This window comes from Peromyscus leucopus, chromosome 4 (assembly GCF_004664715.2).
Source record: "Peromyscus leucopus breed LL Stock chromosome 4, UCI_PerLeu_2.1, whole genome shotgun sequence".
NCBI classification, from domain to species: Eukaryota; Metazoa; Chordata; class Mammalia; order Rodentia; family Cricetidae; genus Peromyscus; species Peromyscus leucopus.
The window spans coordinates 13,872,931-13,899,763 of NC_051066.1; the positions used below are offsets into that span (position 1 = coordinate 13,872,931).

The 26,833-nt window shown below is 53.3% G+C and overlaps 2 protein-coding genes across 2 annotated transcripts in view; both read left to right on the forward strand.

The window, feature by feature from the left end:
• Positions 1 to 12,666, forward strand: part of Qsox2 (quiescin sulfhydryl oxidase 2) — a 31,426-nt gene extending 18,760 nt beyond the window's left edge. The window contains exons 7-12 of the mRNA XM_028868804.2: positions 450 to 584; positions 738 to 867; positions 3,126 to 3,248; positions 3,916 to 4,066; positions 7,939 to 8,127; positions 10,083 to 12,666. Coding sequence (XP_028724637.1) covers positions 450 to 584; positions 738 to 867; positions 3,126 to 3,248; positions 3,916 to 4,066; positions 7,939 to 8,127; positions 10,083 to 10,630 — 1,276 coding nt within the window. The 3' untranslated portion in view covers positions 10,631 to 12,666. The remainder of the gene's footprint in view (positions 1 to 449; positions 585 to 737; positions 868 to 3,125; positions 3,249 to 3,915; positions 4,067 to 7,938; positions 8,128 to 10,082) is intronic.
• A 1,153-nt stretch (positions 12,667 to 13,819) lies between these two features.
• On the forward strand, positions 13,820 to 21,923 carry Lhx3 (LIM homeobox 3). Its single transcript, XM_028868876.2, has 6 exons — positions 13,820 to 13,963; positions 17,972 to 18,143; positions 18,926 to 19,128; positions 19,617 to 19,768; positions 19,866 to 20,034; positions 20,628 to 21,923. Exons 1-6 carry the CDS (start codon positions 13,876 to 13,878, stop codon positions 21,047 to 21,049), a joined length of 1,206 nt encoding a protein of 401 aa, XP_028724709.1. The 5' UTR covers positions 13,820 to 13,875; the 3' UTR covers positions 21,050 to 21,923.
• The last annotated feature ends 4,910 nt before the right edge of the window (positions 21,924 to 26,833 follow it).

Genomic DNA, 26,833 nt, shown 5'->3' on the forward strand with positions numbered 1-26,833 from the left:
TGATGTATGTACACGGAGCACCAAGACTGTCACCTGTGCAGTCTCTAACACAAAGCCTTGGTGATACTTTACAACACCGCTGCTGGCTCCTGAGTGGCTGGCAGAGAGCTTGGGAGTGGCCAACCCCAGGCCTGGCCTCCAGATACGGTTCAGCTGGCAGAGCAAGCACGTCATGAAGACCCTCTGGCACAGTGGAGCCATAGCCAGGATGAACCGGTTTGGGCAGATGCTCAAACAACTTGACAAGCATCCTACAGTCCCAGCAAGTGTAGATGAGCCGTGATGCTCACTGCGGCTGTCGGTGGTTCTCTGGACTTGGTGTTCTGTCTTCCCATCTCAGATGGTGAAGAATGTGTGAGAGCTGAACAGCTCTCCTCCAAGCTGTGGCCTGGAGAGGCTGCATGACCTTGGAGGGCAGCCATAAAAGCATCCTCTCGTTCCTTTCACAGAGCAAAGCCTCTGCGATCGTTTTTCTCCTCTTATTTAAAATCCTTGCCGGATGTGAGGAAAAAGTCACTTTCCTTGCCTGAAAAGCCCAACAAAGAGGAAAATGCAGAGGTTATGGTTTGGAAAGAATTTGACAGGCAAGTATGAATGGGACTCGGGGCAGCTAGAGGCTATCCCCCTGGGCCAGCTCCCTCTGTCTGCCTCCCACCTGGGGGTGGTGACAGAAACTAGAGGAGCCTTGTACAGGAAAGCAGGAAGTATCCATCCTAACTCTTCACTGTTCCTCTCAGGGCCAAGCTGTACACCGCAGACCTGGAGTCGGGACTTCACTACCTGCTGAGGGTAGAGCTGGCTGCCCACAGGTCCCTGGCTGGAGCTCAGCTAAAGACATTCAAGGACTTCATGACTGTCATCGCCAAGGTGTGGCTGGTTCTGCTCAGACTGCTATACTAGGCCCCATCTAGTCTGGGCTTGGGGCATCTGTCTGCTGATGTGGGTGGTTGGCTAGCCTAGACCCCCTGGCATTGACTGGTGTTTGCCTGTGAGGGAGGGTCAGAAGAGGCTGGGAACAGGAGCAGAGCCTGCTGAGCTCCAGCTTCCCCACTACCGTGGGGCAGTCAGCAGGCTGAGGGGTGGTAGATGAGGCGTGAGGAATGAATGGGTTGTATAGATAGCAAAGGTGGGCACCTGCTCCTAGGCAGCTTCACAACGGGGTTCTAGGAGAGTTGTGTGTCCAGGGGAAGGAAGAGTCATGACATAACACAGCCCAGGTCCTGCCATCCAGAGTCAGGTTGAAGAAGGCCAGCCAGCATAGCCATGGTCTTCCAGAAGCCGTGTGAGGAAATCAGTTCGATGCGTAGGTGCTGAGCAGGACTAAGGGGCAAATGAAGGGATATCTAACAAAGCTAATGCAGGAAGGTCACTAGGTGTGGCAGATGTGTGCTCCGTGGCCATTCTGGCCCTGGTAGGAGGGCTCTCAAGGGCTTAGAAGAGAGGCCCTGAGCTGGCAGCTTCAAATGGCAGGCTCCTGAAGAGCAGGACTCATGCTGGGCAAGGTGGGAAGGGGCAGGCAGAAGTCCAGTGGACAGGACAGCATGCTTGACGTTCTCAGACCTTCTAGATGGGCTGGGACCACCTCCACCTCGGTGATTTGTAGTACAGGCTAACGCTGTGGTAGCTGGCATGAGAGGGAGAAGTGTCAGGGTTAGTTCCCTGCCAAGTATTCCTCTCCAGTGCCAGAGTTAGGGAGGGGGATTGCCCGGCCCTTTGGGAATGAGCTGGAGCCCTCCTGTTGGTTGCAACAGCCCAGTCTGGTCTGGCTGTGGTCCTGCTGCTTTCCGGCCTTTCAGATTCCCCCACCCCCACCACTATTGGCACAAGTGAAGTGTTAGACCCACCTTACCTTATAGCGTGTACAGATACAGAAGCAAGGTATTTTCAGGCCTTCTTTCACTAAATGGAAAGTCCCGTGATAGGACTGCTTTTCTCTAGCTAGATTGTAAACATTTACATTTATAGTGTAACCAGATAAACGAAGAAAATAGGATTTATGTTTCAAGGAATAATGGGTCAGATATTTCAGTGAATACTGCTAGGTAAGTTTTTAGTCCACTGTGCTACTCAGGGTTGAGGTGGCACTGGATGGCTTTGTTCTTTAAAAGTATGTCCAGCCAGGTTTGGTGGCACACACCTTTAGTCCCAGCACTTGGCTGGCCGAGAGCAGGCCCAGCACTCGGTTGGCAGAGGCAGGCAGATCTATGGGAGTTTAAGAACAGCCTAGTCTACTTATTGAATTCCAGGTCAGCCAGGGCTACATAGAGAGACTGTCTCCAAAACAAAAAGTGTTCAGCTAAACTAACAATATGTCTCACTAGACCTGCTACCCTGGAATGACCTCCAGCCAGCAGACTGACCCAGGCATATAGTTGTTGGCTTACAGGAATTAACTGTGTCTCAATGGGTATGCCTCTCTGCATATTGCCCTCCTGACCTCTTTCGGGTAGCTCTGGTGTTTGAGGATGTGCCTTATGATGGTAGCAGCTCCTTAAATCATGACAAAAAGTTACTATTGTAAAATTTACTTAAACATCTAAGAACAAATGTAATGCTGATTAACTGATCATGGTACTTTGTAAGCAATGCATAAAAATATAGCCAAAGCAGCCTTTCTTTTTGCATGTGTAATAACACAACAGTATACTATCCAAGGAGAACAAAACCACCAGAGTTCTCCAGGCTCCTGTATTGTGAGTCAGCCACTAGGCTACATGTCATCACTGCCTGTGAAAGGTCCCTGTTCCCGCACAGCTGTAGGGCAGTTGGTTAGAGACAGTAGGAGAGTGTTGGAAGTGAAGAATTGCAGAGAGACAGGAGAAGTGTGCAGGCAGTGCCTTCTGGAGGGCCACCGAGCTCTTGATTACTTAGTAATATACCGTACCCGGTTGTCTCCCTGTGCGACATTGTGAAATAGCCATCTGCTGTCCTCCTAGTTCTTGAAGAAGCCCCAGTTCTAGGCTGGTCCTAAGGTTGAATCTGTTTCCCGAAAGGTCTGTCTGAGGTAGGGCATGTGTGGTGTGGGACTTTGCCATAAGGTCACAGCTCTCCATACTGCTTTCAGACCTTGGGAGGTAGTGGCACTTTTTCTCAACATCTTATAGGATGGGTCCTTCCTCTCTTAGCTGTTCCCCGGCCGGCCACCAGTCAAGAAGCTTTTGGAGACAGTCCAGGAGTGGCTGGCCAACCTCCCCCTGGACAAGATTCCGTACAATGCCATCCTAGACCTAGTCAACAACAAAATGCGGGTGAGTCCCAGCCCTGGCCATGTCTAGTGTAAATCCCGCCGCTTTCCTTCACCTAGCACGTCTCCTCCTGCTCTGGCCCAGGACAAGAGTCCACAGAAAGGAAGTAAATCCGCTTACCTGTGGTGTCTCCCTGGCCTTGTTGTCAGTACTTGGTGCCCACAGCACAGGCCCCGTCTCTCCACTTGGAGAAGCTCCCCTGCCTGTGTAGACAAGCCCTGTCCCTGTGTGGAGAAGCCTCGTGTCCCTAGGTAGAGACACCATGTGATTTTTGCTGTTCCCATTTCTGTGATGACTGTGTGCCCACTTCTTACCTCAGTCATGCTGGCAGGTTACACTGAAGACTTCAGTTCTAGGACAGCTCACCAAGAACACGCTGTGAGGGCTGCCCTCCAACAGCAAAACAGCACAGCACCAGGGCTTCGGGGTTACATTGTTGTTTGGTTCTTTTGTTTGTTTGTTGAGATCACATCTCTCATGTAGTCCAGGCTGGCCTCACACTTGAGATTCTCCAGTCTTTGCCTTCTAAGTGCCTGGATTATAGGCGTGCAGTGAGAAGCTTTGATAAATACATACCCTTGTATGATCATCTCCCCAAGCAAGGCCCACGGCATCCTTCAGCTAGTGTTAATTTTAACACGTGTATTTTCTGTGGATGTTTTCCCCTCAGATTTCTGGACTCTTTCTTACCAGCCACATAGAATGGGTGGGATGTCAAGGAAGCCGATTGGAGTTGAGGGGCTACCCATGCTCCCTGTGGAAACTGTTTCACACTTTGACGGTTCAGGCCTCCACCCATCCAGAAGCACTGGTTGGCACAGGTAACAATCTGCCTAACCGAGCTGGCGTGAGTGGCCTTCTGCATTCACTGTCTAGTTCCAGTGCGTGGTGTGTGCTGCCATAGCTACCTGCAGGAGTTTGCTTTGCTGTCCATGAGCAGCCAGTCTTCTGGGTGTTGGGGAGGGGACATGCTAAGTCTGAAGGTGAGCGTCTCTGGATGCAGACGGCACGGACAACCTGCCTCTGTGTGGAAGGCAGCAGGGAGAGAGAGCTCACACCCTTTGCCCCAGAGAAGACAGACCCGCCAGGACCTGTAACGTAAACTCACCTTGGTTTACTAAGGGAAATAGGCAGGTGAACCCTGTTTAGTGAGGTATGTTGTTTGTCCTTTGTTCTAGAAAAATTTAGCCTCAAATTTAGCAGCTGAAAATATTCTTCTTTCGGGCTGGAGAGATGGCTCGGTGGTTAAGAGGACCTGGGTTCAATTTCCAGCACCCACATGGCAGCTCACAACTGTCTGTAACTCCAGTTCCATGGGATCCAACACCCTCACACAGAGTATATACAGGCAAAACACCAGTGCACATTAAATAAATAAATCTTAAAAAACAAACAAACAAAATCCTACTTTCATAGTCTTACAGTTTCTGCGGGTCAGGAATCTGAATGTGACTTAACCTGGGTCCTCAGCTTCAGGATAATGAGAGCCATTTCAACTTGGGATAGACCTACTTTCAAGCTTTCTCAGTGCCTGCTAGCTGCTCCTCTGAGGCCCTCAAGTCCCTGCTGGGTCCTGACTGGAGGCTCCTCATCCATTTCTCTGAGGTCCACTGGCATCTTGGCAGCTGGCTTAGGAGAAGGGAGGGAGCCAGCAGCAGAGGGACACTCATGGCTCTGTTGCCTTGGTCTCACTGGCCCACCCTGCTCTCAAGGGAACAAGAACCTGTGACCAGGGACAGTCCCAAAGGCTGCTTGTCACATGGACTTGAAAACTACACAACCTGAGGATAGGGACAAAATTGCAAAATGAGAAGTACATCTGCTCTGTTCACAAGGACTAGCCTCTGTTGAATTTTTCCTCCACTCTGCGTGTGGCCATGTGGTACTTCCAATCCATCAGGCCCTGGAGCTGTGGAACGATGTTTGTCTTTCAGCTCTTGTGCTTTAGTCTGTGTGGCCGCTCACGTCCACTCATGTTGACACCAAGCCTCAGTGGAGTTTGTGCCATCCACTATGCCTTCCAGGAGCATCATAAAATTCTTTTTTTTTTTTTCAAGACAGGGTTTCTCTATGTAGCTTTTGGAGCCTTTCCTGGATCTCACTCTGTAGACCAGGCTGGCCTTGAACTCACAGAGATCCGCCTGGCTCTGCCTCCCGAGTGCTGAGATTAAAGGCGTGCGCCACCACCGCCCAGCTATAAAATTCTTATAACTATGTGGTGTTGTCAAACACCCACCATTTTACTTGCTCATGTCTGGATAGGTCAGCAGTTGGGTCTGGCTGGACTGCATGATTCTTCTATTCCTAGGCATGGGCTTGTTTGTGTGGGTGTCTGGTAGTAACTGGCCATCCAGGGTTGGGGGCTGGGATTAATTCACTCCTGTAGGCCAGCCTCAGCTTCCTACCAGGTGGCGCCAAGATCAGGAAGGATCCTGAAGGCCTTAGCAGGTTGTCATTCAGCCATATCCTGTTTGTACAGACTGAACTCAGAGCTAGGGAAGTGGACCCAACTCATCACAGAAGCACCTAAATCACTTTGCAAAAGGGTATATCCAGGATGGGAGAGGGTTGGTTTGTCTTAGTGTCACATTCCCATAGAAATCAGAAGAGGAGCACACCAGTGAGAAACCCCAGAAACAGTCCAGACACTGAGGTCAGGCCCATGACACTATGTAATTTAATTTAAAACAGGCTGACTCCAGAGACCTCTTGTGTATGTGGAGAAAGTTCTGTGGAAAAAGGAAGTGATTGCTGGCCTGCCATGTCCTGCTCTGGTAACCCCTCAGAGCACTGCTGATGTGTGCTCAAGGAGGAATGCTTAAAGACACTTGAGACAGCCAGAGATTCAGGTCCTGAGATGTCTGCATGACAGACGCCATTCAGACAGGCAGCTGCAACACTCTCCTCCTCACAGCCTGATGCAGCTCTGAGGAGAGCAGTCTCCTGCCAATGGAATTGGGTCAGTCGAGGAGCAGGATTAAGTCTTTGAGGTTTTCTTTTCTCGCTGCTGATTTAAACCCGTCTACTAAAGTGCTGACTGCAGGGTCTAACCCTCCCCCAGGTAGTGGTTTATGGTTCTTGTCCACTTTAAAGATTAGGGCTGGATCGAGCAGTGGTTTGGTGGGCAAGAAGAGGGATTACAGTGATGTGAGGCAGATGTTTGGAGAGCTGATGGGGAGAGGAAGCCAGGCAGGCTGGTCACAAGAGCAACAATGGTATCTCACACCAGGCATTGCCCAGCTACCCACAGGCATATTCAAAGCCAGCAGGAACAATAGTATGCTGATTTCTACCTCCCAGATATAAAAGTCCTAGTGTAACTCCCTGTGTCCAAGAGCCTCTTGTTGACAGACCCTGGGTCAGGGCCTAAGGAGAAGCAGACATCCATGCAGGCTGCTGTGGGTGGAAAGACCACCCCCCCCCCCCCCCCCCAGTGAGCAATGCATTTTCTGTCCAGTCACTTTGTGCCTGTCTGTGGTTCTGGTCCCTTGCTTGCATACTCATCTGCACTGGGATGTCGAAAGAGGGCAACCCTGTGCAGTTGGGTTGCTTGGCTCAGGCTGCTTGCTTCTGCTTTTGGGATGGATTGCTTTCTGGAAATGCTGTGTACCCTTCATGTCTACTGCTTCTATCCTATAAGCCCCTATTTTGCTGTGAACTGTGGCCCTAGATGCTGGATTGTTGTATTTTAAAACCACCACCAGCCAGATGGTAGTGGCACACACCTCTAATCCCAGCACTTGGGAGAGAGACACAGGCAGATCTCTGAGTTTAAGGCCAGCCTGGTCTACAAAATAAGTTCCAGGACAGCCAGGACTACTTAGAGAAATCCTGTCTTGAAAAAACAAAACAAAACAAACAAAACATCCACCAGTTAGATGTGGTGGTTTTATAATCCTGTAGTTCCAATATCCAGGAGACTGAAGCAGGAGGATGGCCTTGAATTTAAGACCAGCCTGAGCTCTTTTGCAAGTTCTAGGCCAGCCAGGGTGGCATAGCAAGATCTTGCTTCCAAAAAATCAAAACAAACAAAGGAATAAAACTGTCACCATTTGGAGAGCTCAGTCCTGTCGAGAGAGTGCAGCCTTTGCCACTGCCTCTCTGTCCATCCTCCCAGAGGGAGCCCCGGCAGCTGACCACATGGTAACTGTTGCTGCCCATCTGCTCAGGGAAGATTGTACATAGGCATATTTGCTCTTGGGTCTGGTTCTGTGGAATCTGTACCCGGGTGGCCCTGGGCTCAGAGTGACAGCCTCATCTCCACAATCAACACTTTTAGGGGTTACAAAACAGGAAAGTGCACACAACTGGATAATCCTAAGAAAAACACAGTCTTGGGGTTAGGTTGCTCTTTGGGTCCTGTGGTCAAGGACAGAAAACCAGGAGCATGGTCGAGGAATGTTGGGACATCCTTTTAAGGCTTCTGGAGATTGAGGCATCTGAGTTACTAGGGCTTGTTCCTCTTGGTACTAGCACTCAACCTTCAGAATGCCCATGCTAATGAGGTGTGCCCAGTGTGATTGCCACTGTCCTCATGCAGGGGAGCAGACGTCACCACGTCCAGTTGTCCTATGGTATCTGGGGGACCCATGCCATGGTTCTCTGTGGGGACACTTGGAGCCACTACATGCTCTTGGTCTGGAGTGTGGTGATCCGTAGGCTTGCAGCACTGATGGTCTTCTTCCTTCTGCAGGTTTTGAAGATGACCCGCAGGCTGTGTTACAGACCATAAGGAGATACATTCACACATTCTTTGGGTGCAAAGAATGTGGTGAACATTTTGAGGAAATGGCTAAGGAGTCCATGAATTCTGTGAAGACCCCAGACCAAGCTGTTCTCTGGCTTTGGAGGAAGCACAACATGGTGAACAGCCGCCTAGCAGGTGAGAAGTTTGCGTCTTCTTTGCTCTTCTGACACTGTTGAGCACATACTTAGCCTGGATTTGGAGGGTCCAGCCCACTTCAAGGCTGCCAGGGAGCCCTGGTCAGGGTGTTTAGGACAGGAATGTTGGTTCCTTCTTGCCACTGCTTGTTCTGGGTGTCTCAGGCCATTGTGTCCCATTGACCTTGGGGCTCCCGGCCCTTGTAGACACTGATAGGGCTCTTTCTTTTCCCTCTGGTACCCCTCTCCAACTTTACCACCAATAATTTTGAACTCTGGAAAAAAAAGAAACTATAGAAATTTTGCTAAACATTTTTAGTGTCTTTAAAATCTCTTCACAGGGGCTGGAGATTTAGTTCAATTTGTAAAATTCTTGCCATGCAAGCATGAAGATCTGAGTTGGTCTCTTAAAAATCTGGGCCAGGCAGTGGTGGCGCATGCCTTTAATCCCAGGACTTGGGAGGCAGAGGCAGGAGGATCTGTGAGTTTGAGGCCAGCCTGTTTTACAAAGGGAGTTCCAGGACAGCCAGGGCTTCACAGAAAAACCCTGTCTCAAAAAAAAAAAAAAAAAAAAAAAAAAAATTCTGTGTGCAGCAACACATACCCATAATTCTGGTGCTGGGGAGGTGGAGGCAATCCCTGGATCTTGTTGGCCAATCTAACCCAATCAAATCTGCAAACTCCAGGTTCAGTGAAAGACTCTGTATTAGAACATAAGAGCCTCGGGGCTGGAGAGATGGCTCAGTGGTTAAGAGCACTGACTGCTTTTTCAGAGGACCCAGGTTCAATTCCCACCACTCACATGGCAGCTAATAACTGTAACTTCAAGATCTGACACCCTCACATAGACATACATGCAGGCAAAACACCAATGCACATAAAATAAAATTTAAAAGAAAAAAAAAGAATGTAAGAGCCACAGAGAGTAATTGAGGAAGATCCTCAGTGTCTACCTCTGGCCTTTACCAGAATGTGTACACACTACACATGCATGCATACACACACACACACACACACACACACACACCTCAGATTGTTAAACAAACCTTGCAAAGTGATTTTGTTTTAAGAAAACTAAACTAAATAGAGGGCACATGTCGTCTGTCAGAGTTAAGTAATTCCCGCTATTCCAAAATCAATGGCAGATTAAAATTAGGCTTAAGAGTAATTCTGCTGAGAAATGAATTTAATAGAGATGAACGGAAAATGTCGCTAAACTCTTGGTTTTTGTTTAATCCGCTGTATTAGAAAACATATTACAACTAAAGCACTAAAGAAAATTGGTTTTTCTTGGCACCAGAAGCAGACGGTGCCTTTCGTGGGGCGGATTTGCTTTGTCTCAAGGCGCTGCTCAGTGGCCCTTGTATAGGGATTTCTCCCTAATGCCCCCTGTCTCCCTCCTGCCTCTCCACCTCCCCACACCCCAGGCGCCTGGCTTTGAGGCAGCCAGAACAAGGCACCAGCCAGGCTGCCCCGTCCAGGGGATGCTGCCATTTCGTCCCCATCCACAAGTGCCCACATCATTAGGCCACAGTGGGAAGGGGCTGTGTAGCCTGGTGTGATGGTGCTCATAAGATTCCTCACCTTCTCCCCAGTTCCACCACCAGCCTAGGGATTGGGCTCCAGGACAACCAGGGCTGTTATACAGAGAAACCCTGTCTTGAAAAACAAAAGGGGTGGGAGGAGGATGCAGAAGTGAGAACTTCATGGACCCATGAAGGAGGGAGGGTCTAGGTGGGTCACAAGAGTGTGACCTTGAGTGGCAAGTAGAGCCCAGAATGCAGGGTCCCTCCTTTGCATGCAGATGTGGGGGCTTGCCAAAGAGGAGAGGGCATGCCCTGGGCACACAGGCGTGGGGGGGAGTGAAGCAGGGGCACAGCCAGTGTGGGTGGGGTGAGGTCTAGCATGCAATGGCTGAAAGGTTTCTCGGCGGTTCTCTCCTTGCCTCCCTCCTAGGCCATCTGAGCGAGGATCCCAAGTTTCCAAAGCTTCCATGGCCCACTCCAGAACTCTGCCCAGCCTGCCATGAGGAAATTAAAGGCCTGGACAGCTGGAATGAGGACCAGGTGCTTGTGTTCCTGAAGCGGCACTACAGCAGAGACAACCTGGTGGATACATACTCTGTGGACCAAGGCAGTCTTGATGGCTGGGGAGCCCGGGGCAGGGAACAGGAAGAGGGGGAAGGTCTTAACCCCTCAGGGAAGTCCTGGGGACATCAGGATGCTGAGAGTCTTCGTCCACCCCACATGCTGGGCCCCAGAACTGACCTTTCTAAGAGCCTGCACCACAGACTGGACCTAAGACTCCAGAGCCCCCGGGGGCAGCAGGCACTGGAAGAGGCCAAGGCAGCTGTGCCCTTCCTGGGGGTTGGCTTCTCCAGTCTGGACATGAGCCTCTGCGTGGTGCTCTATGTGGCCTCCTCCTTGTTCCTGATGATCATGTACTTCTTCTTCCGAGTGAGGTCCAAGCGATGGAAAGTCCGGCTCTACCACCCAGCTGTGTAGAGCACCGGGACAGCCATGGCAACACAGAGGAAGCCTTTGAAATCACCCGCACACCTGCAGCTCCAATGTTGGGATCAGGGATTTGGAAATGTGCCCAGCATGGTGTCTGGAGGAGCATGTTTTGTTTTATTTTGTTTTGTTTTTACTGGAACATTTTGCATTGCTGGTACCTTGTTCTCACCTTCCCAGCCTCCATGTTGGACTTGTGTGCATTTGCCCTGTAGGCCGGAAGGAGGCAGGTCCATGTTGCTGCTCCCTCACGAGGCCTCACATCTACATTTGCCCTCCCTTTAACCCCTAACCCCTGCTCCCTGGGGGCAGTGTCCAGTGATGAGCAGCCAAAGCACAGAGGCCTCTCCAGACATCACTCACCCTGCCACAGATGTGTACTGTGTAGCTGTTCATACATGAGCCTCGGGCGCTTTCATGGGAGCTCGGTGCTCTGAGGTTTAGCAGGGAGGTCTGGTCACCCGTGGGGTTCAGCGCCTAGAGGCCACTGAGTTGAGTTGTAGCTTCTCTGTGTCTTAAGGAATAACCCGAGGTGGGCTTTAGTGGCTCAAAAGAGGAAGGGTGGTGACCGTAGATAAGAGGGCTACCCTGATCAGGCTGTAGTCCAGCCTGGGCCCTGTGGTGGGGTTCCACCCTACAGTACAGTGGTGGGCACTGCTCTGTTGGCAGAGCGCAGTCTCTGGGGACCTCTAGAGCCCCTGTCCTGTCTCAGGTGCATGGCAGAAGGCACTGGTGGGGCACAGGATGCTGGGCACGTGCAATGGCCCCTGCACACTAGGCTTCCCAGCCTTCGGGGGGTGACTTTAAAAACAAACAAACAAAAATTTAACAGTTTAAATACATTATTTGTAATATCCCAAACACTGAATGGTAAACTTGTGCCTGAAGACTTTTTAAAAAAAAAAAAATGGACTAAGTCTACATTTATGGAAACATTCCTACTGAGACCTGTCATGGCTCAGGAGCTTCTTTTTATTTGGATAAAGCAAGCTAGTGTGTGTGTGTGTGTGTGTGTGTGTGTGTGTGTGTGTGTGTGTGTGTTAAATGTGTGTACCTCTGTGTACTCACATGGGTATGACTTGGTTAAATATACATTCACTTTGCATAATCTATATTTTATATTTGCGTCCTTCCCAATGACAGCTGATCACATGAGTATCATTTAAGACCCTGGATTACCAATGTTCCTGCTGCCACTTAAAAAAATGGACATCGGTCTCCTTGGGCTGTTGTAACCCTCCTTCCATCACATGGGAGGATCGGTTCTGAGAGCCAGGCTTTCCTGCTGGGGCCGGCATAGCCTGGGCCCTGCCACTTGAATCTCTTGCTTCGCTCGCCTGTGGCAGGAGGTTTCTTCTTAGAAACCTGGAATCCTGTGCTTTTTAAAAACAAACAAGAAAAGAGCTTGTCCTTATTGCTGGCTGTGTGTCTAGGTCATTGAGACACCATTGGCCTGTCAGCTTGAAAATGAGGCCTATTTAAGCACAGCTCCAAAGAGAAATGCTTTGAGCCCACAGCAGAACTGCCTCTGGGGAGCGCTGCTGAAGGGGACTTAGGTAACTGTGACCCCGGGGCTGCCGCAGTACCCCACAAGGCCTGACATGCTGAAGTCTGCAGAAGCCCACAGAGGGCAGAGCCTGCTTTCAGCTGCTCTTGTGGAGTCCCAGGTCATCCCTTCTGGGGGACAAGCTTGCCACATACATCCCTGTTTGGACTGTCCATTCTGCAGTGAGAAGGCTTGCATTCTCCCTCCAGGGCCCCGCTCAGCCCTGAGACGTACCTTTAGGCCAAGTGTAAGGTCTGTTCTTCTAAAGTCTGAAGTATTATGAGATATATTGCAATTAATAGGTATAATAATTCAGTAATTTAAGTGTTTATTTATTTTTAATGCAAAGATTTTGATTAAAAAGCCAATTGGCATGAAAATGTCAATGAAATTTCTTACCTGCAAAGAAAGGGTACATTTTGTATTTCAGTAAATTCTACTGTGCACATTTTAAGAATAAAGAAATTTGACATTTAGTAAAGTTGTTATCAGTGTTTGTTTTTTGGAATATGAGAAGCTACGCGTTAGGCTGGATTCAGGAAATGCTCTAAGTCCTTTGCTCTCTTCTAGTTTGCAGACCCAACTCTGAAGTTCTAGAATTTCTTGTTTAAACTAGAGACTTTGGGGAAGACAGCCCAGAGGTCAAGCAGAAAGTGAAGAATGAAAATGGGTGGTGGCCGAGAGCTGCAGGACCCTGCACCTTTGTTGGCAAAGTGCTGATACGGTGCAAGTGCCCCCCACACCGATTCTGTTCTTTTAGTGGCTTGGTTTTTATCTTGGCGTGATTGAACACTAGACAGCCTGGGAATTGAACCCAGGTCCTCTGGAACATCAGTTAGTGCTCTTAACCACTGAGCCACCTCTCTCTCTCTCCCTCCCATGCCTCTCTCTCCCCCTCCCCCCCTCCCTCCCTCCCCCCCTCTCTCACTAATTCTGAACCCACTGAGGTGCTCCTGGCTGCCAGAGCCTGGGGAGACCAACAAGCCCAGAAGCTGCTGAGACTCTCACCGAGTTTCCCATCTGCTCTCTGTCCCTGCTCTGTCATCTCGGGGCAGTGTGTGTAGAGCGGATCGCCTTGCAGGAACCTGGGAGCTTCTGTGAGGAGCCTTGGAGTAGCGGGTGGATTTGCACACTTGACCCTCTTCCAGAGGTGGGGATTGGAGAGGAGCGTCTGAAACCTGCCTGCAGAGTACTGGATACAGGTGGTTGAGTATGGGGAGCTCTAGAGGCCACCAGTAGCAGTCGGAGGCTTCTGCAACAGAAGACTTGGACCTGGAGTCTGCTCCACCAGGGGAGGGCAGAGTCCCAGGCTAACAGCCCTGAGGCTCCCAAACCCGCATACTGTGAACATGGTGCCTCCAGCCAAGGCCCAGAGGCCAGAACAGAGCAAACGGGAGCCGCTATGCGACTATGTGGCAGGTTAAGGAAGGTCCTGGAAAAGGACTACTACGTTTCATAGACTGGTCAAACCCAGCCCTGGAGTGACGCCAGCCTGACTCCGCCTGCCCAGGCCTGGAAGGGGCCAAGGGCGGGGACAGAGGAGGGGCGGGGCAGGCTGGAGAAGGGCCCCAGCACGCTAGTGCCGCCTTCAGCACCGCGGACAGCGCTGGTCCAGCGAGTGGGCCAAGGCCTGGAAGAAATCCAGCACTCCAGGGAACACCCTGCACCAACCCCTGGATTAGTGACTGCCATGCTGCTAGAGGCAGACCACGATTGCGACCGAGAGCAGCCTGGTGCCCCCGGAGCTGCTGCCCTCTGTACCTTCAGCAGGGCTCAAGGTAAGAGCCATTGCAACCCAGGGGCCTCCACACCGGGCGGGAAGGAGAAGGACAGAATTCCGAGTGGCTAGGAAGGAGTAGCACGGGAGTGGCTGCAGAGAAAAAAAGTACAAAAACTATGAGGTGATCGCCGGCGGGGGCTACAGGGCGGTCACAGGGTCAAGAGTGAACAAGAAAATCTGAGGCTGGCCTGAGACAGCGGTGTCAAGAAGGGGCAGAGTTAGGAGCATAAAGAAACCTAGTGATCGAATGTCCCTCAGCATCCAGAACGGCTCTGGCTTACAGCAGGGGTCCCCAGGCCAAGTCTCCCGCCTGAACTCTGATCCCCAAGGGCTATTTCATTGCTATGGACGTTGGGAAATAATGGAGGCATTGTTGGAGGCAAGCCAGATGCCCAGCAGTGTGGGGCCGCCCCTTCCCTAGTCTAGCCACACAAGGCCCCCGCCCCACTGCCTCTGTAGCAGCTGACACTCAATGGCTCACATCCCAGCTCGCCCAGCACCCGTTTCACTCCAAGCTGGTGTTCTCTGACCTCCTTGGAATAACAAGTGCAGAGCAACATGAAGGGATGAAGGCAGGCACGGGGCTCTTGCCCAGGGAGGCAGCAGGTGTGCTGCTGGGAGCAGGTGGGAAATCCTGGGCTCTTTCACGCATCCTTCCCACCCTGGGCTCTGAGAGTTCCCGGTCCAAGGGAAAGAGGCGGAGCAGGGCAAGCAGGGGAACCAGGAGGGTGGCAGCAACCTGCTGATTCCTCAAACACTTTCTGGGTGTCCCTGACAGTTGTCAGGACCCGACACCCTGCTGGGTTCTACTTCCTGCGGGTGACAGCACGGGCCTGTCTCCTGACTGGGTCCTGTGAGCCCTCAGTGAGGATACATGCAAGGATAGGATGGGTTCTGGTGGGCTCACCTGTTCGCATGGGGGCCAGATGTGGATATCCACGTGCAGGGATTGTTCTAAGAAGGGAGGATAGATCCCAGGGCTTCCACACCCGCTCTTTTCCGACCTAGAGACTTGGCTCTGTGTTCCCACAGAGGACACCAGGCCTGGGGTCCTAAGTATCGTTCCTTCCCCCTGCACTAGCTCCAGTCGGCAGTTCCAGAGGTGGGGTCCGGAAGTGTCAGAGTTGGAGAGGGGGCGTCAAGTCGGGCTCCTTGCAGCTCTGCTGTGGCTTCTTTGCAGCCACATTCCCTCGGTGGTTATCAGGTTGCCCTTCTGCTGACCAGGTGTGGTCCCAATGCTTTCCAGCTCAGGCTCAGAGGCTAAACATAAGCAATAGGAGAATGCGTTTCCCTCCCTGACACTTCCCTCAGGACCTCAGCCCTCCGAGAGCCTTAGTGAACTTGCTTCGGGGCAGGGACAGGCATCTGTGGGAAGCCTTGACTGGGTAACAGCTCTGTCTCCATCCTCGGGAAGTGCAAGCCCAACGGCTTCTGGGCACCCAGCCGCCAGTGGCCTCGGGAGCGACTCCGAGACCCCGGCCCAGCCCCGCCCCGCGGCCCCGCCCCCCGCCGCTCCGCCCTCCGCGGGCCCGCGGCTTGGCGCCCCGAGGCCTCCCGTGGGCACAGCGCCCAGCAGCGACACGAGTCGCTCCGACGCCAGCTCGGGAGTCTCTGCAGCGGTGGCCTCACCGGACCCAAGAGAAGTTCAGGGTCGGAGGGCGGCAGTACCCGGCCACAGGCCCCATGGAGGCTCGAGGGGAGCTGGACCCGGCTCGGGAGACGGCGAGCGGTGACCTGCTGCTGGCGTTGCTGGCTCGGAGGGCCGACCTGCGCCGAGGTGGGTGCCCGACGGAGCGGCTGCACCGGACAGGCTCGGATGTCCTCGGTTTTTTTGGTGTTTTTTTGTTTTGTTTTGTTTTTTTTCTGGCCTGTGCGCAGAGGCCGGAATAACCCAGGGTATTTGGGCAAGGGTATCTCTGAGGGGCTCTGGCACGGCTAGGCAAAGGCGCCTCAACCTCCAAAGTGTGTGGGGCCCCTGGTGCCGCGTTGTCCTGGCATTTGGTCCTCGGGCTAAGGAGCCCTTGGTGATTCAGAAACGGTTTAGGGAACCCTTTGCAGCTTTGAGCTGGCTGAGGCCCTTGAGCTGGAGGGAGCAGAGGAAGCTGTTCAAGGGACCCAGGAATCAGGGAGCAAGAGTGTCTCCTAGGGAACTTCCTTCACCCAGTCCCTCCCCACTTCTCAGAGGGATCAGGGCCAGGTCATGCTGAACCGCACACCTCCCCTGATTTGGGCCTTGGTGGCTGCACCCGCAGCTTACCACTAGGCTGGTGGCCGAGACCCGTTTTCAGGGGAAAGTGGGGCTTGTCTGGGCTCCCAGTTTCTTGGTGGTATCAATTTCTTTGCAGGGCTTTGGTTCTGGGGAATAGGAGCGTTCTCCGGGTTTCCAGGCTGATGAGATACAGAATGGGGAAAGAGACAGGCTGGCAGAAGGTTGGAGCAGGCGGGAAAAGGATTCTACCCAGTCTGGGGGGTCGGATATGACCTACTTGCTTATTTATTTATTTTCCCATGGTTTATGGGAGGGGTTGACCGTAGGGGCTGGGAGGAAGAGGTGGGAGGGGAGGATGAGAAAGGGGGAGGGGAGGAAGGCTTGGTAAGCCAGGCTCCAGAGCTCCGGGAGGCTTGCTAGAGCGCTCGTGGCTCCCGAGGCATCACAGGGCCCTCCAACTCTGTGTAGGAAATTGTGCGGAGGCTGGAGTGACCATGCAGCGTAAGCAAGCGGAGGTCCAGGGTGGCTTCATTGGGAGGCTTGGCGGTGGGCGATGGCTTTTGTTGGATGCGGGCCTCCTGTGGGCTTCTTGGCCAAGGCGCTGTCCCTGCCTGGGTGCTGAATCTGCAGTGTCTGCTCTGTCCTGCCACCCCACTCTTTTCTGGGGATCCTTGCTGCCCTATGATGGCTCCCGTGATCTGATACAACTACAGATGATTTCCATGCCCACACTTGGAGATGCGGGTTTGCTCAATGCGGGACAGCATCCATCACGGGCTTGTGGCCAGTGCTGGAGGGTGGTAGGACAGATTTTGTTTTTTTTCTAATTCCATCTGGAGGCCAGTCTGAAGTTAGCTGTCTATAGCCAGAGAGGTAAGGACACTGGTATGGGTGTGATATCATGAGTGGGTCTTAGGTCTTGCACATGGTTCTCCCTTCTTCTAGAAACTGTTCCTAAATTATCAGGGACTCTTCATCCCATGAACATGAAGAGCCCCTCCACGCTTCCCGGGCTCTTGAAAGGCACCTTTGGATTTCCCCAATCCGATTTCTGAGGCCTGTAGTCTGGTGAGGGTCGGGGGATCAGAATTGATTGATGAGAACTTAGGTGTTTGAGGAATTGATGGTATAGAGGGGTGAAACCACCTACTGTGTACTCCAACTCATACCTGAGCAGGAGAGCAGCAGATATACTCATAAAAACATAGCCAGTCACTCCTAAATACCTGCAGCCACTTAAAGTGAGGCCAGTATTCATTTATACCTTAAATACTGCAGACAGGAGCCAGGGCTGGACAACCTCACTTGCTGGGACTCTGCGGACTAAGGCCAAGATGTTTCATCAAAATCACAAAGGCAATAAAGTCCCATGTGTGGCCTTTTGCCCTTGCTAGTAAGGACATGTGTCCTATTTTTTGACCCAGCTTTCCAGATCACCCAAGGGGCAGGATTTTCATTTGAGATGGACATGCCCTGTCTGGTACTGGGGACACCTTGTAGAATGGTTATTCTACCTTAGGGGACAGCCTGGTCACCTTTCCTGTTGCAGACACATTTCTAGGCCTATTTCAGTCAGTTTCCTTTGCAAGGAGGCCCAGGGGTGCTGCAGGACACCGTATCCATCCATTGCCCTCACTGGGGAGCCTGGCAGCCCTGAGAGCAGGCAGGGGAAGGTGTGCAGAGAAGCAGATCCTTGCACAGCCCTGAGGTCTGCAGGCCTGCCAGCTGGCCCCAGCCAATGAAAGGGCCAGCACCCATCTTTGTGGTCCCATGACCTGGGTTATTTTGTATCCACAGAGATCCCAATGTGTGCCGGCTGTGATCAGCATATCTTGGACCGCTTCATCCTTAAGGCTCTGGACCGACATTGGCACAGCAAGTGTCTCAAATGCAGTGACTGCCACATACCTCTGGCTGAGCGCTGCTTCAGTCGCGGGGAGAGCGTCTACTGCAAAGATGACTTCTTCAAGTAAGCTGGCTGCCGAATTGCCTTGGAGCGTGGGAAAGGGTGAAGGGGGGGAGGGGTGGCTGGCAGAAACGAGGCTGGGAGTGAGCTTCGTGATAACTAGGTCCCTGCCCAGGTAAGGCACTCTGGGGTCTGGCCAAGCTCAGGATGGGGCTCCTCATGACATTAAAAAAAAATAATTTTCATTTTATGTGCATATGTAAGTGGCCACATGTTTGTATTATGCACCACGTGCATGCCTGGTGCCCTCAGAAGATTGAAGAGGGCATTGGATCCCCTGCAACTGGAATTACAGATGGTTGTGATGTGGGTGCTGCCATGTGGGTGATGGGAACCGGACTCAGAACCTCTGGAAGAGCAGCCAGTGCTCTTAGCCACCCAGCCCAGCGATCCTCCAGCTCCAGCATTACTTTTTAGGGTATTTTGTTTTGGAAATCATGAAAGCAGTTGTTTGTTAACTTTAAAAAAATTAACCTGAATACAATTGTAGAATTGTATGAGACTTACTCCCTCTTAAAATGTGGTTTTGTTCCTTAAATATCTGGGGTGTGGGAATCTCGGGCATCTCGGAGCCGAGGGAACTGACCCAGGTAAGGCAGTGCTCCTCCAGACTCACCTTCCCTAGCAGCAAGGAGCAGGCTCGGCTACCCAGGGTATTGTGGCTCTGCCTAGGCTGTGGAGCGGGGCTGAGTCTTTCCGACCGCGCCCCAGGCGCTGGGAGCTCGCTGCTTTGCGACCCGCTCTGGGCGAAGGAGCTCCTGAGCCGCACCCTGTGCCTCCCGCAGGCGCTTCGGGACCAAGTGCGCCGCATGCCAGCTGGGCATCCCGCCCACGCAGGTGGTTCGCCGCGCCCAGGACTTCGTATACCACCTGCATTGCTTTGCCTGCGTGGTTTGCAAGCGGCAGCTGGCCACGGGGGACGAGTTCTACCTCATGGAAGACAGCCGGCTGGTGTGCAAGGCGGACTACGAAACAGCCAAGCAGCGAGGTCAGTGGGCGGGGATGGCCCTCACTGCCGATGAGGGAAACGCTCAGTCCTGAAGGCTGGGGACGGGAATTGGTTTGGTGCTGGGAGGTGGGGCGACCTGAAGCCCCAGGCACTCACTCGGCTGCTCCGGGAGCCCGAGTAGCAGTCGCTCGCGGCGGCGGCGGCGGCGGCGGGAACAGGAGGTTGCCCGCTTTGGGAGAATTAGCAGCCTTGACCATGACGAATTAGCAGCTTTGACCACGAAGATCTGACTCACACAAACTATTAGAATAAGGGGGTCGAGAAGCGTGTCTGACTGCGTTGTGCGCCACGGCGGGTTCTTAAGACAGAACCCATCTGCCGGTGCTCCGCGTTCGATGAAGTGCGCGGGGCCACCGGCAGCCTTTGCCGGGGAGCCAGGGCGCCACGGGCATCCGGAGAGCGATGCGGGGCTCTTGGGGTGAGACGCGGGGAGAGGGCTGGCCGGCCTCACCGTTTGTCCCGCGCAGAAGCCGAGGCCACAGCCAAGCGACCGCGCACGACCATCACCGCCAAGCAGCTGGAGACACTGAAGAGTGCCTACAACACTTCGCCCAAGCCGGCGCGCCACGTGCGGGAGCAGCTCTCCTCCGAGACCGGCCTGGACATGCGCGTGGTGCAGGTCAGCGCTCGGCCGCGTCCCCCGGGCCCGCGGGCGACAAGGGCCACGCGCTCCAAGGGAAGCCGCCGGGCGGCCACTCACCATCCCTACCCCCCAGGTGTGGTTCCAGAACCGCCGAGCCAAGGAAAAGCGACTGAAGAAAGACGCCGGCCGGCAGCGCTGGGGACAGTATTTCCGCAATATGAAGCGCTCCCGCGGCAGCTCCAAGTCCGACAAGGACAGCATCCAGGAGGGACAGGACAGCGACGCCGAGGTCTCCTTCACTGGTAAGCCCGCCGCCGCCGCGTCAACTGTCTGTGGGCTGGGACTGTTACCCCACACCCCCGGCTGCCTTCCTGAGGAGGATCTAAGTTGACCCTCAGGGCGCCCCCCCCCCATCCTCTGCTGTTCTTGAGGCAACCGACTGCAACTTTGGGAGGCAGAGAAGTTCTCCAACCTCCCCCGGGGAACTCAACCTCTTATTTTCTACACCAAGAACACTCTTCACGTCCCTTAATACCCACTTCTGTTTGGGGCTGTATTGTGACCTCGGGTTACTAACACAGCCTCTGGGGCCCTACATTTCCTCATCTACCAAATGAAGCCTTCCCAGGGTTGCCCGATCCTGGGCTCTGGGTGGGGGAGCAAGCCTCCGATCTGAGATCAAAGCCTTCCTTGGAAGGTGCAGCTGAATGGGCCCCGGTAGGGGGTGGAGGAGGGCCGTAGGCAGTCTTAGTTCCGAGAGAGCTGGAGAGACTTGCCGAAGGATCCCTTCGTTCTTATGCTTAGGACAGTCTCCCTTACTCAGTCAGCGTCGGACACTACAGGAACCTCAGACGGAGGGATGGGCTTCTCATCCCAGCTCTCTTTTCCGTTGCAGATGAGCCGTCCATGACTGACATGGGACCTGCCAACGGCCTGTACAGCAGCCTCGGAGAGCCCACCCCTGCCTTGGGCCGGCCTGTAGGAGGAGGCCTGGGCAGCTTCGCACTGGAGCACGGAGGCTTGGCTGGTCCAGAACAGTACCGGGAGCTGCGCCCCGGAAGCCCCTACGGCATTCCTCCATCTCCAGCAGCCCCTCAGAGCCTTCCCGGGCCCCAGCCTCTCCTCTCCAGCCTGGTATACCCAGACTCCAACTTGGGCCTTGTCCCCTCAGGGCCCCCAGGTGGGCCCCCGCCCATGAGGGTGCTGGCTGGAAATGGACCCAGCTCTGATCTGTCCACTGAGAGCAGTGGTGGTTACCCCGACTTCCCTGCTAGCCCCGCCTCCTGGCTGGATGAGGTAGACCACGCTCAGTTCTGACGGAGGCCCCCAGTTCCCCTGGCTCTAACTCAGGGGTCTTGGTGCTGCCTCTGGGTGGGCAGCTAGCCCCACCCCCACGTTGTCCATTCCAAGGACCTCTGAGGGACGGACAGGGTTCCCAAGTGGGAGAGTAGGACTGCCCCACTGCTCTGGGCCTGAGGGGGCTCCCTAGCCCTTCCCTGGACACAAGGATGGCCTGCCTGCCTGGTGGCTGTCCACAGGCCAGTGACTCTTGACCATGTTTTATAAGTATTTCTCTCCTGTTGTCGACCGGTTAATGGAGCCCTTGCTGCTGTTTCAGACAGGGCGGGAGGCCCAGGCTCTGGCCCTCAAGTCCTGGCATAAAACAACAGTAACAACTTGCTTCATTGCTTCTGATAGGGCTTGGTTGGGGACCATGCTTGTGTCCTCCCCGGCCACTGATGTCAAAACCTGGGAGCAAATCTCTCCTCCCTGCCGCCAGTTCTCCCTCCCTGGAGTCTCCAGATCTTTCTCTTCTGGAATGTGTTGAGGAAGTGGATGGAGCTTTCTGGAGTCCCTTCTCCAAGGCGTAGTCTTTAAATGTGAGAGCAGCTCCCCCTTCGCCTCAGGCACAGCCTCTCTCAGGAGCAGAGCTGTGCGCCAAGGACAGACACCATTGCCAAACAGACTGTGATCCTGTGCAGGGGGCAGGGGGATGCATCTGCCAGCCCAGACTGAGAGGTCTCTCCCACTGGAGGAGGCTGGGCTGGGGGTCCTCCGAAGGGAGTCTGTCTCAGACACAAAGCTTGGCCATGTGTGAAGTCAAAACCGTTCCTGAAAACCAGGATCTTGGCCACCTGTTGGTTCTGTAAACGTCCCGTGACTTTTATTTATTCTCTGGTGATCCGCTCTTTCCAAGACTTCAATAAATTGGTCAGTTTCAGTGCTCGAAGGCCTGTGTTTCTAGCGAGCCTGGAGGGTACAGCTGGAGTATTGCCGCAGAGGGTGTCCTCTGAAAGCTGAAGTACGGCGGCGGTGCTGGAGGGGTGGTAGGACTCGCTGGGACAGGCCCTTGGTATGAATTTGGCCTCTTCTCCCTGGGTTTTGTCCAAGCCCCTGAGCCCTGGAAATAGGCATGGGACTGACTGTCCACTCATGGTGGGATTGGTGCGGGGCACTAGGGTCTCTACTATCCCAGGCCAGGCTGGGATGTCCAAGGAGCCACCCAACACAGCAGGAGTGCCCTGGGACTTGAGTCCCCAGAACGACTCAAGTTCTCTACAGTTTGGATTCTGGTCCTAACTGCCCAGAACTTAACTTGCTGTGTAACATAGAACCTTTGACTTGACTTCTGGGAACCCTAAACAGGAATGACAGAGCTCTTTAGAGGGATACTTCCAGCAAGGGTCAAGGCGGGTGTGCCAGCCTGCCAGGTTCCGTCCTGCAGAGACCAGTGGTGGGAACACACACGCTCCAGCTGAGGTAGAATGGGAGTCTGCACAGACAGGCTCCTCGATTCTCAAAGAAGGAGGAAGCAAGGTTGGTTGCTGTTATGTGGGCTGAGCAAGTGGCTTTCGCTGGTGCAGAAAACGGTTGGCGTGGCCAAGGGGAGCTGCTTGAAACTGGAGACCTGAGCTGCTCCCTAGCGAGGCTCTCCCACTCCTGATCTCCTGGAGCCTTGGGTCTCTTGAAGGGGTGTCAGCTGAAGAATCAGTTGTCATTACTGGGTGTTTTCAGGCACTCTGTGAGTGTCTCCAGCAGCCACACTGGAAAGCAAGGGAGGGAGAGACAGGCAAGGGAGTGAACTGACAGAATTGGGCCAAAGGGGGATGAAAGAAATCTTAAAGGGCTAGCCTTCGGCATTCACGGACGGTAGTGAGCCAGGATTGGGAAGTCTCATTACTAGGTTCCTGAACTCTTCATTCCATAAACCTGTCTCCAGACACCTCCTCCCACTGATCTACACAGGCCCACGGGGAAGACTGAGGCCCAGATTTCCGGGAAGGGTTTATCCTGGTGGGGCACCTGCTGTAGTGAAGGTAAGGGATCCCTGCCCAGCTCCACTGCCCAGCCCTGCAACTCCAGCCTGAACTGCCTGGGACTTGGGAGGGGATGTGTCAGCAGGCCATCCAGTAGAACATTCAAGAAATAATGTTTCGATCACACCCCAGCCCCAGCCCTGAGGCAGGGTTTCTCTGTGTATCCCTGGCTGTCCTGGAACTCTCTCTATAGATTAGGCAGGTCTCAAACTCAGATCCTCCTGTCTCTGCCTCCCTAATGATGGGATTAAGGGTGTGTACCACCACACCAGGCTTGAAAGAAGGGCTTCTAAGGAAGTAAGTGTGTGTGGCGGGGGTGGGGGGGACGGGGTGGGGAGGGGACGATGATGATGACGACGACGACGACGACGGCACACTCCTGGGATCCTACAGAGCATGGCAGTTGGTGCTGGCCTGAGAAGGGTGTTGTGCAAAGGGCAGAGAAGTGAGGTGGGTGGGGGAGATGAGTTTGAGTTCTCTTTAGGATGATGGCCACTGAGACAGCAGCTCACAGCCCAGATCTGAGTCAGGATTTGGGAAAAGGGTAGATAAATGTGGCAGTTCTCAAGCCCCGCCCACCTGGCCAGCCTACAGCCCCACCCCCAGGGCCACTTGGGACCTTTTAGGCGTTGACAGGTTAATGAAGTGCTAAGCGTCCCCTGGGGGGCTCTTCTCTCATCTGCTGAGCCCGCCGGCTCTCTCCAGCTGGCCTTGTCGATAGCTTTAGCACCAATGGAGCAGGAAAGGGGGTGGTGCTGGAGGCAAACGACCGAGCTATGGCCCACCTATGCAGGTCCTAAATGGGCTCTTTTGTGTAATCTTGCTTGCCTCAGTTTCCCTACCTGAACAACCCTATCAGAACTGCTGTCTAATTATCCTCCCCATCCCCCAAAGGCCTGGAAGCTAGTTAGTGGGCGCACAGCAGCCAGGATCTGAAATGCTTGCCCCCCCACCCCCCCACACCACACCCCATCCTCCTCAAACTGCAGCAATTTGAATGCAGACTCAGACCTCCCAACTAAGCCCCGACTCACCCTGTCAGCCCAACAGGTGTCCAGACGAGAGGTAGAGAGAGAACTTGGGCTACCAGCTGTCTTCAGGCCCTGGCAGGAAGAGGTGAAGCCCTGCCCCATGATTCCAGGTGGCAAAGATCTGCAGGGGCTTACTGTGGGTAGTGTAGTATGTGAGGTATCCATCTGAAATTCAGGATCCCTGCGCCTCATCTCCCCAGGGCCTTGTCATCTAGGAGCCTCTGACTTCAGGAGGTTTAGAGTACCCTGCAGGAGGAAACGCTACAGTCAGGGACTAGACTGAGGGACCAAGAAGGGAGTGTGCAGGGTTCGCGCATCTCTGCCTGTGTTTTGAATGTATCTCTTGATTGATCACAGAGACGCCCCTGCCCAGGGATGGGATGGCGTGGGTCAGCCCCGTGCCCATCTGCTCATCAGCCAGCAGGGGAGTCCCATGGGCTTTGGGTAGGAACCTCAAAGGAATGGCGGGGAGGGATGACCTGAGATCACCCACTTGGGCTTCTTAACTTTTGATCTAGCAATTATATTGTATCTTTACATGGGAGAACCCAAATGATTTAAAAAAAAAAAAAAAAAGCTGCAATTTTACCTGCTGGTTTTGGGCTCTGCTTGCAATCCTAGCCCTTGGGAGGCTGAGGCATGATGATCAGGAGTTCAAACCCAGCTCTGTTTGAGGATAGCCTGAGCCACATGAAGCCCTGCCTAGAAGGGGTGGAGGCAGTCAATTTCAACAGACACATAAAACATCCTTCTCTCTCTCTCTCTTATATTGTAAAATTCATACTGGCTTCCATGACTTAGGACCCCTTCAATCTAGGGCACCTAGGGACACACTCCTCTCCATTCTCCCTCCCCGCCATCTGCCGCTGGATCAGCCCCCAGGCTGCTCAAGAGGGGTGTAGCCGGGGAGCGTCCAGCTCTGGGGCTGGCCCTGTGGAGTAACCACCGCGATAAATCAGATGGGTTTCAAAGGTTCCAGTGTGGAGTGCTGAGTCCCAGGGGCTGTAATGATCAATTCTTTAAGCCCATAATTGTTCAAATTACTCTGAGCAACATAAAACATTAATTTTAGGAAATTTAATAGAAAAAAGCTCTTTAAATCCACAGCGAGATAAATGACACCCAGTATGGCCACCTTCTTCCATACCTTGGTGACATTGAATGATCTGAAAGCTATTTACATTTTCATTCTCCGTGGAAAATGTTGACAAGCTTTTGGCCACTGGTGAGGTCCGCTTCAGTGTGAGAGGACCCCTCCCCCCTAATTAATAGGGGAGCAGTGACTTCATAAGCAGAGTTTTCATCCATCTGCCTGGGCGACCTCAGGTGATGGCTCCCACCCTCCCGAAGCCGATGCAACTGTGGCTCATTTTTTATCATAAAAATATTCCATCCTGACCTGTGAGCCCTCTCTTGGCGTTTCAAAAGTAGGTGCGACACTGGGAAGCAGCTGCCTGCCGTAATCTGGGCATATGGGTAGAGAAAGGTGCAAGTTCTGCAGCCCGCCAGGGCAGTGGAAGTGGAGCTGCCCTGATGGATTCCACAGACGACACTCAGCCAGAGTCCTCAAGTGCAAACCTCCCCCCCCCCACTGTCACGGGGGTGGGGGAGGGCATCTCTGCAAGGCTGCAAGAGCCAGGCAAATTCAGACTTGGAGCGGGACAAGAAGGGTGGGGGTGGGGTGCTGGATGCGGGGTAAGATTGCCCCGGTTCCCTGCATGTCCAACAGTCTGTTACTGATGACCTAGTAGAGCTGGACATAAGGCCTTGGGACAGGTTTTCCCCTGTGGAGAGGGGGTGCAGATGTGGGATCAGGGAAAGTCCTGGAACAAGGGAGGGAGTAGTTCATGGAGGACTCTGGGTCTCCGCTCACTTTTGGTCATCTGTGAGATCCAGCAGTCTGGGCCGCCTGGTAGCCCGTGTACAGCCTCAGTCATCCGGAAAAATGCAAACTAGACCACAGCAGGAGGATGCCATACCTGTGGAAGTTGTAGCTCCGTGGTGTCCCGCAGCACTCTAAAGTGTAGCACTCTAAAGTGCAGCACTCTAAAGATTTATTTGTTTACGTATTTTATGTATGTGAGTGCTCTGTCTTCATGCACACCAGAAGAGGGCATTTGATCCCTTACAGATGGTTGTGAGCCACCCTGTGGTTGCTGGGAATTGAACTCAGGACCCCTGAAAGAGCAGCCAGTGCTCTTAAGCACTGAGCCATCTCTCCAGCCCCCCACCTCACCCCAGAATTGCACTCTTTCTAAACTCAGTACCCTGGGTACAATCCCCAACACCGCAAAAGCAAACAACAAAATCATCACAAATGTGGGGAAATTGAGTCCCTGTGCGTGACTGCTATGCAATAAAAAAAGGTGCTGCCACTGGGGAAACGTACAGAAGTTCCTTCAAAACAAGTCAGTTTCATCTCATCCAGCTCAGGTTCTCACCGGAAGAACTGAACCGAACCGAGGACCCAGGCCAATACCCGCTCACAGATGCAGTACCCCCGTTCACTGTGGACACACAGAAGCAGCCCAGACATCCATCAGTCAATAAATGTTGACTCAAACCCCGGTCCTCATTACCGAGGGGATGTTTCAGCCGCACAGAGGGAGTGGGTCACCTTGGAGTCCACTTAGGACTCGGAAAAGGCACCTGACTCCAATCACATGAGCTCATGAAGTGTCCAAAAGATCTAACGTGACGTCCAAAGAGGACTCCCAGGGTTGTAGAACTTGGGATAGGGAAAAAAGGCTATG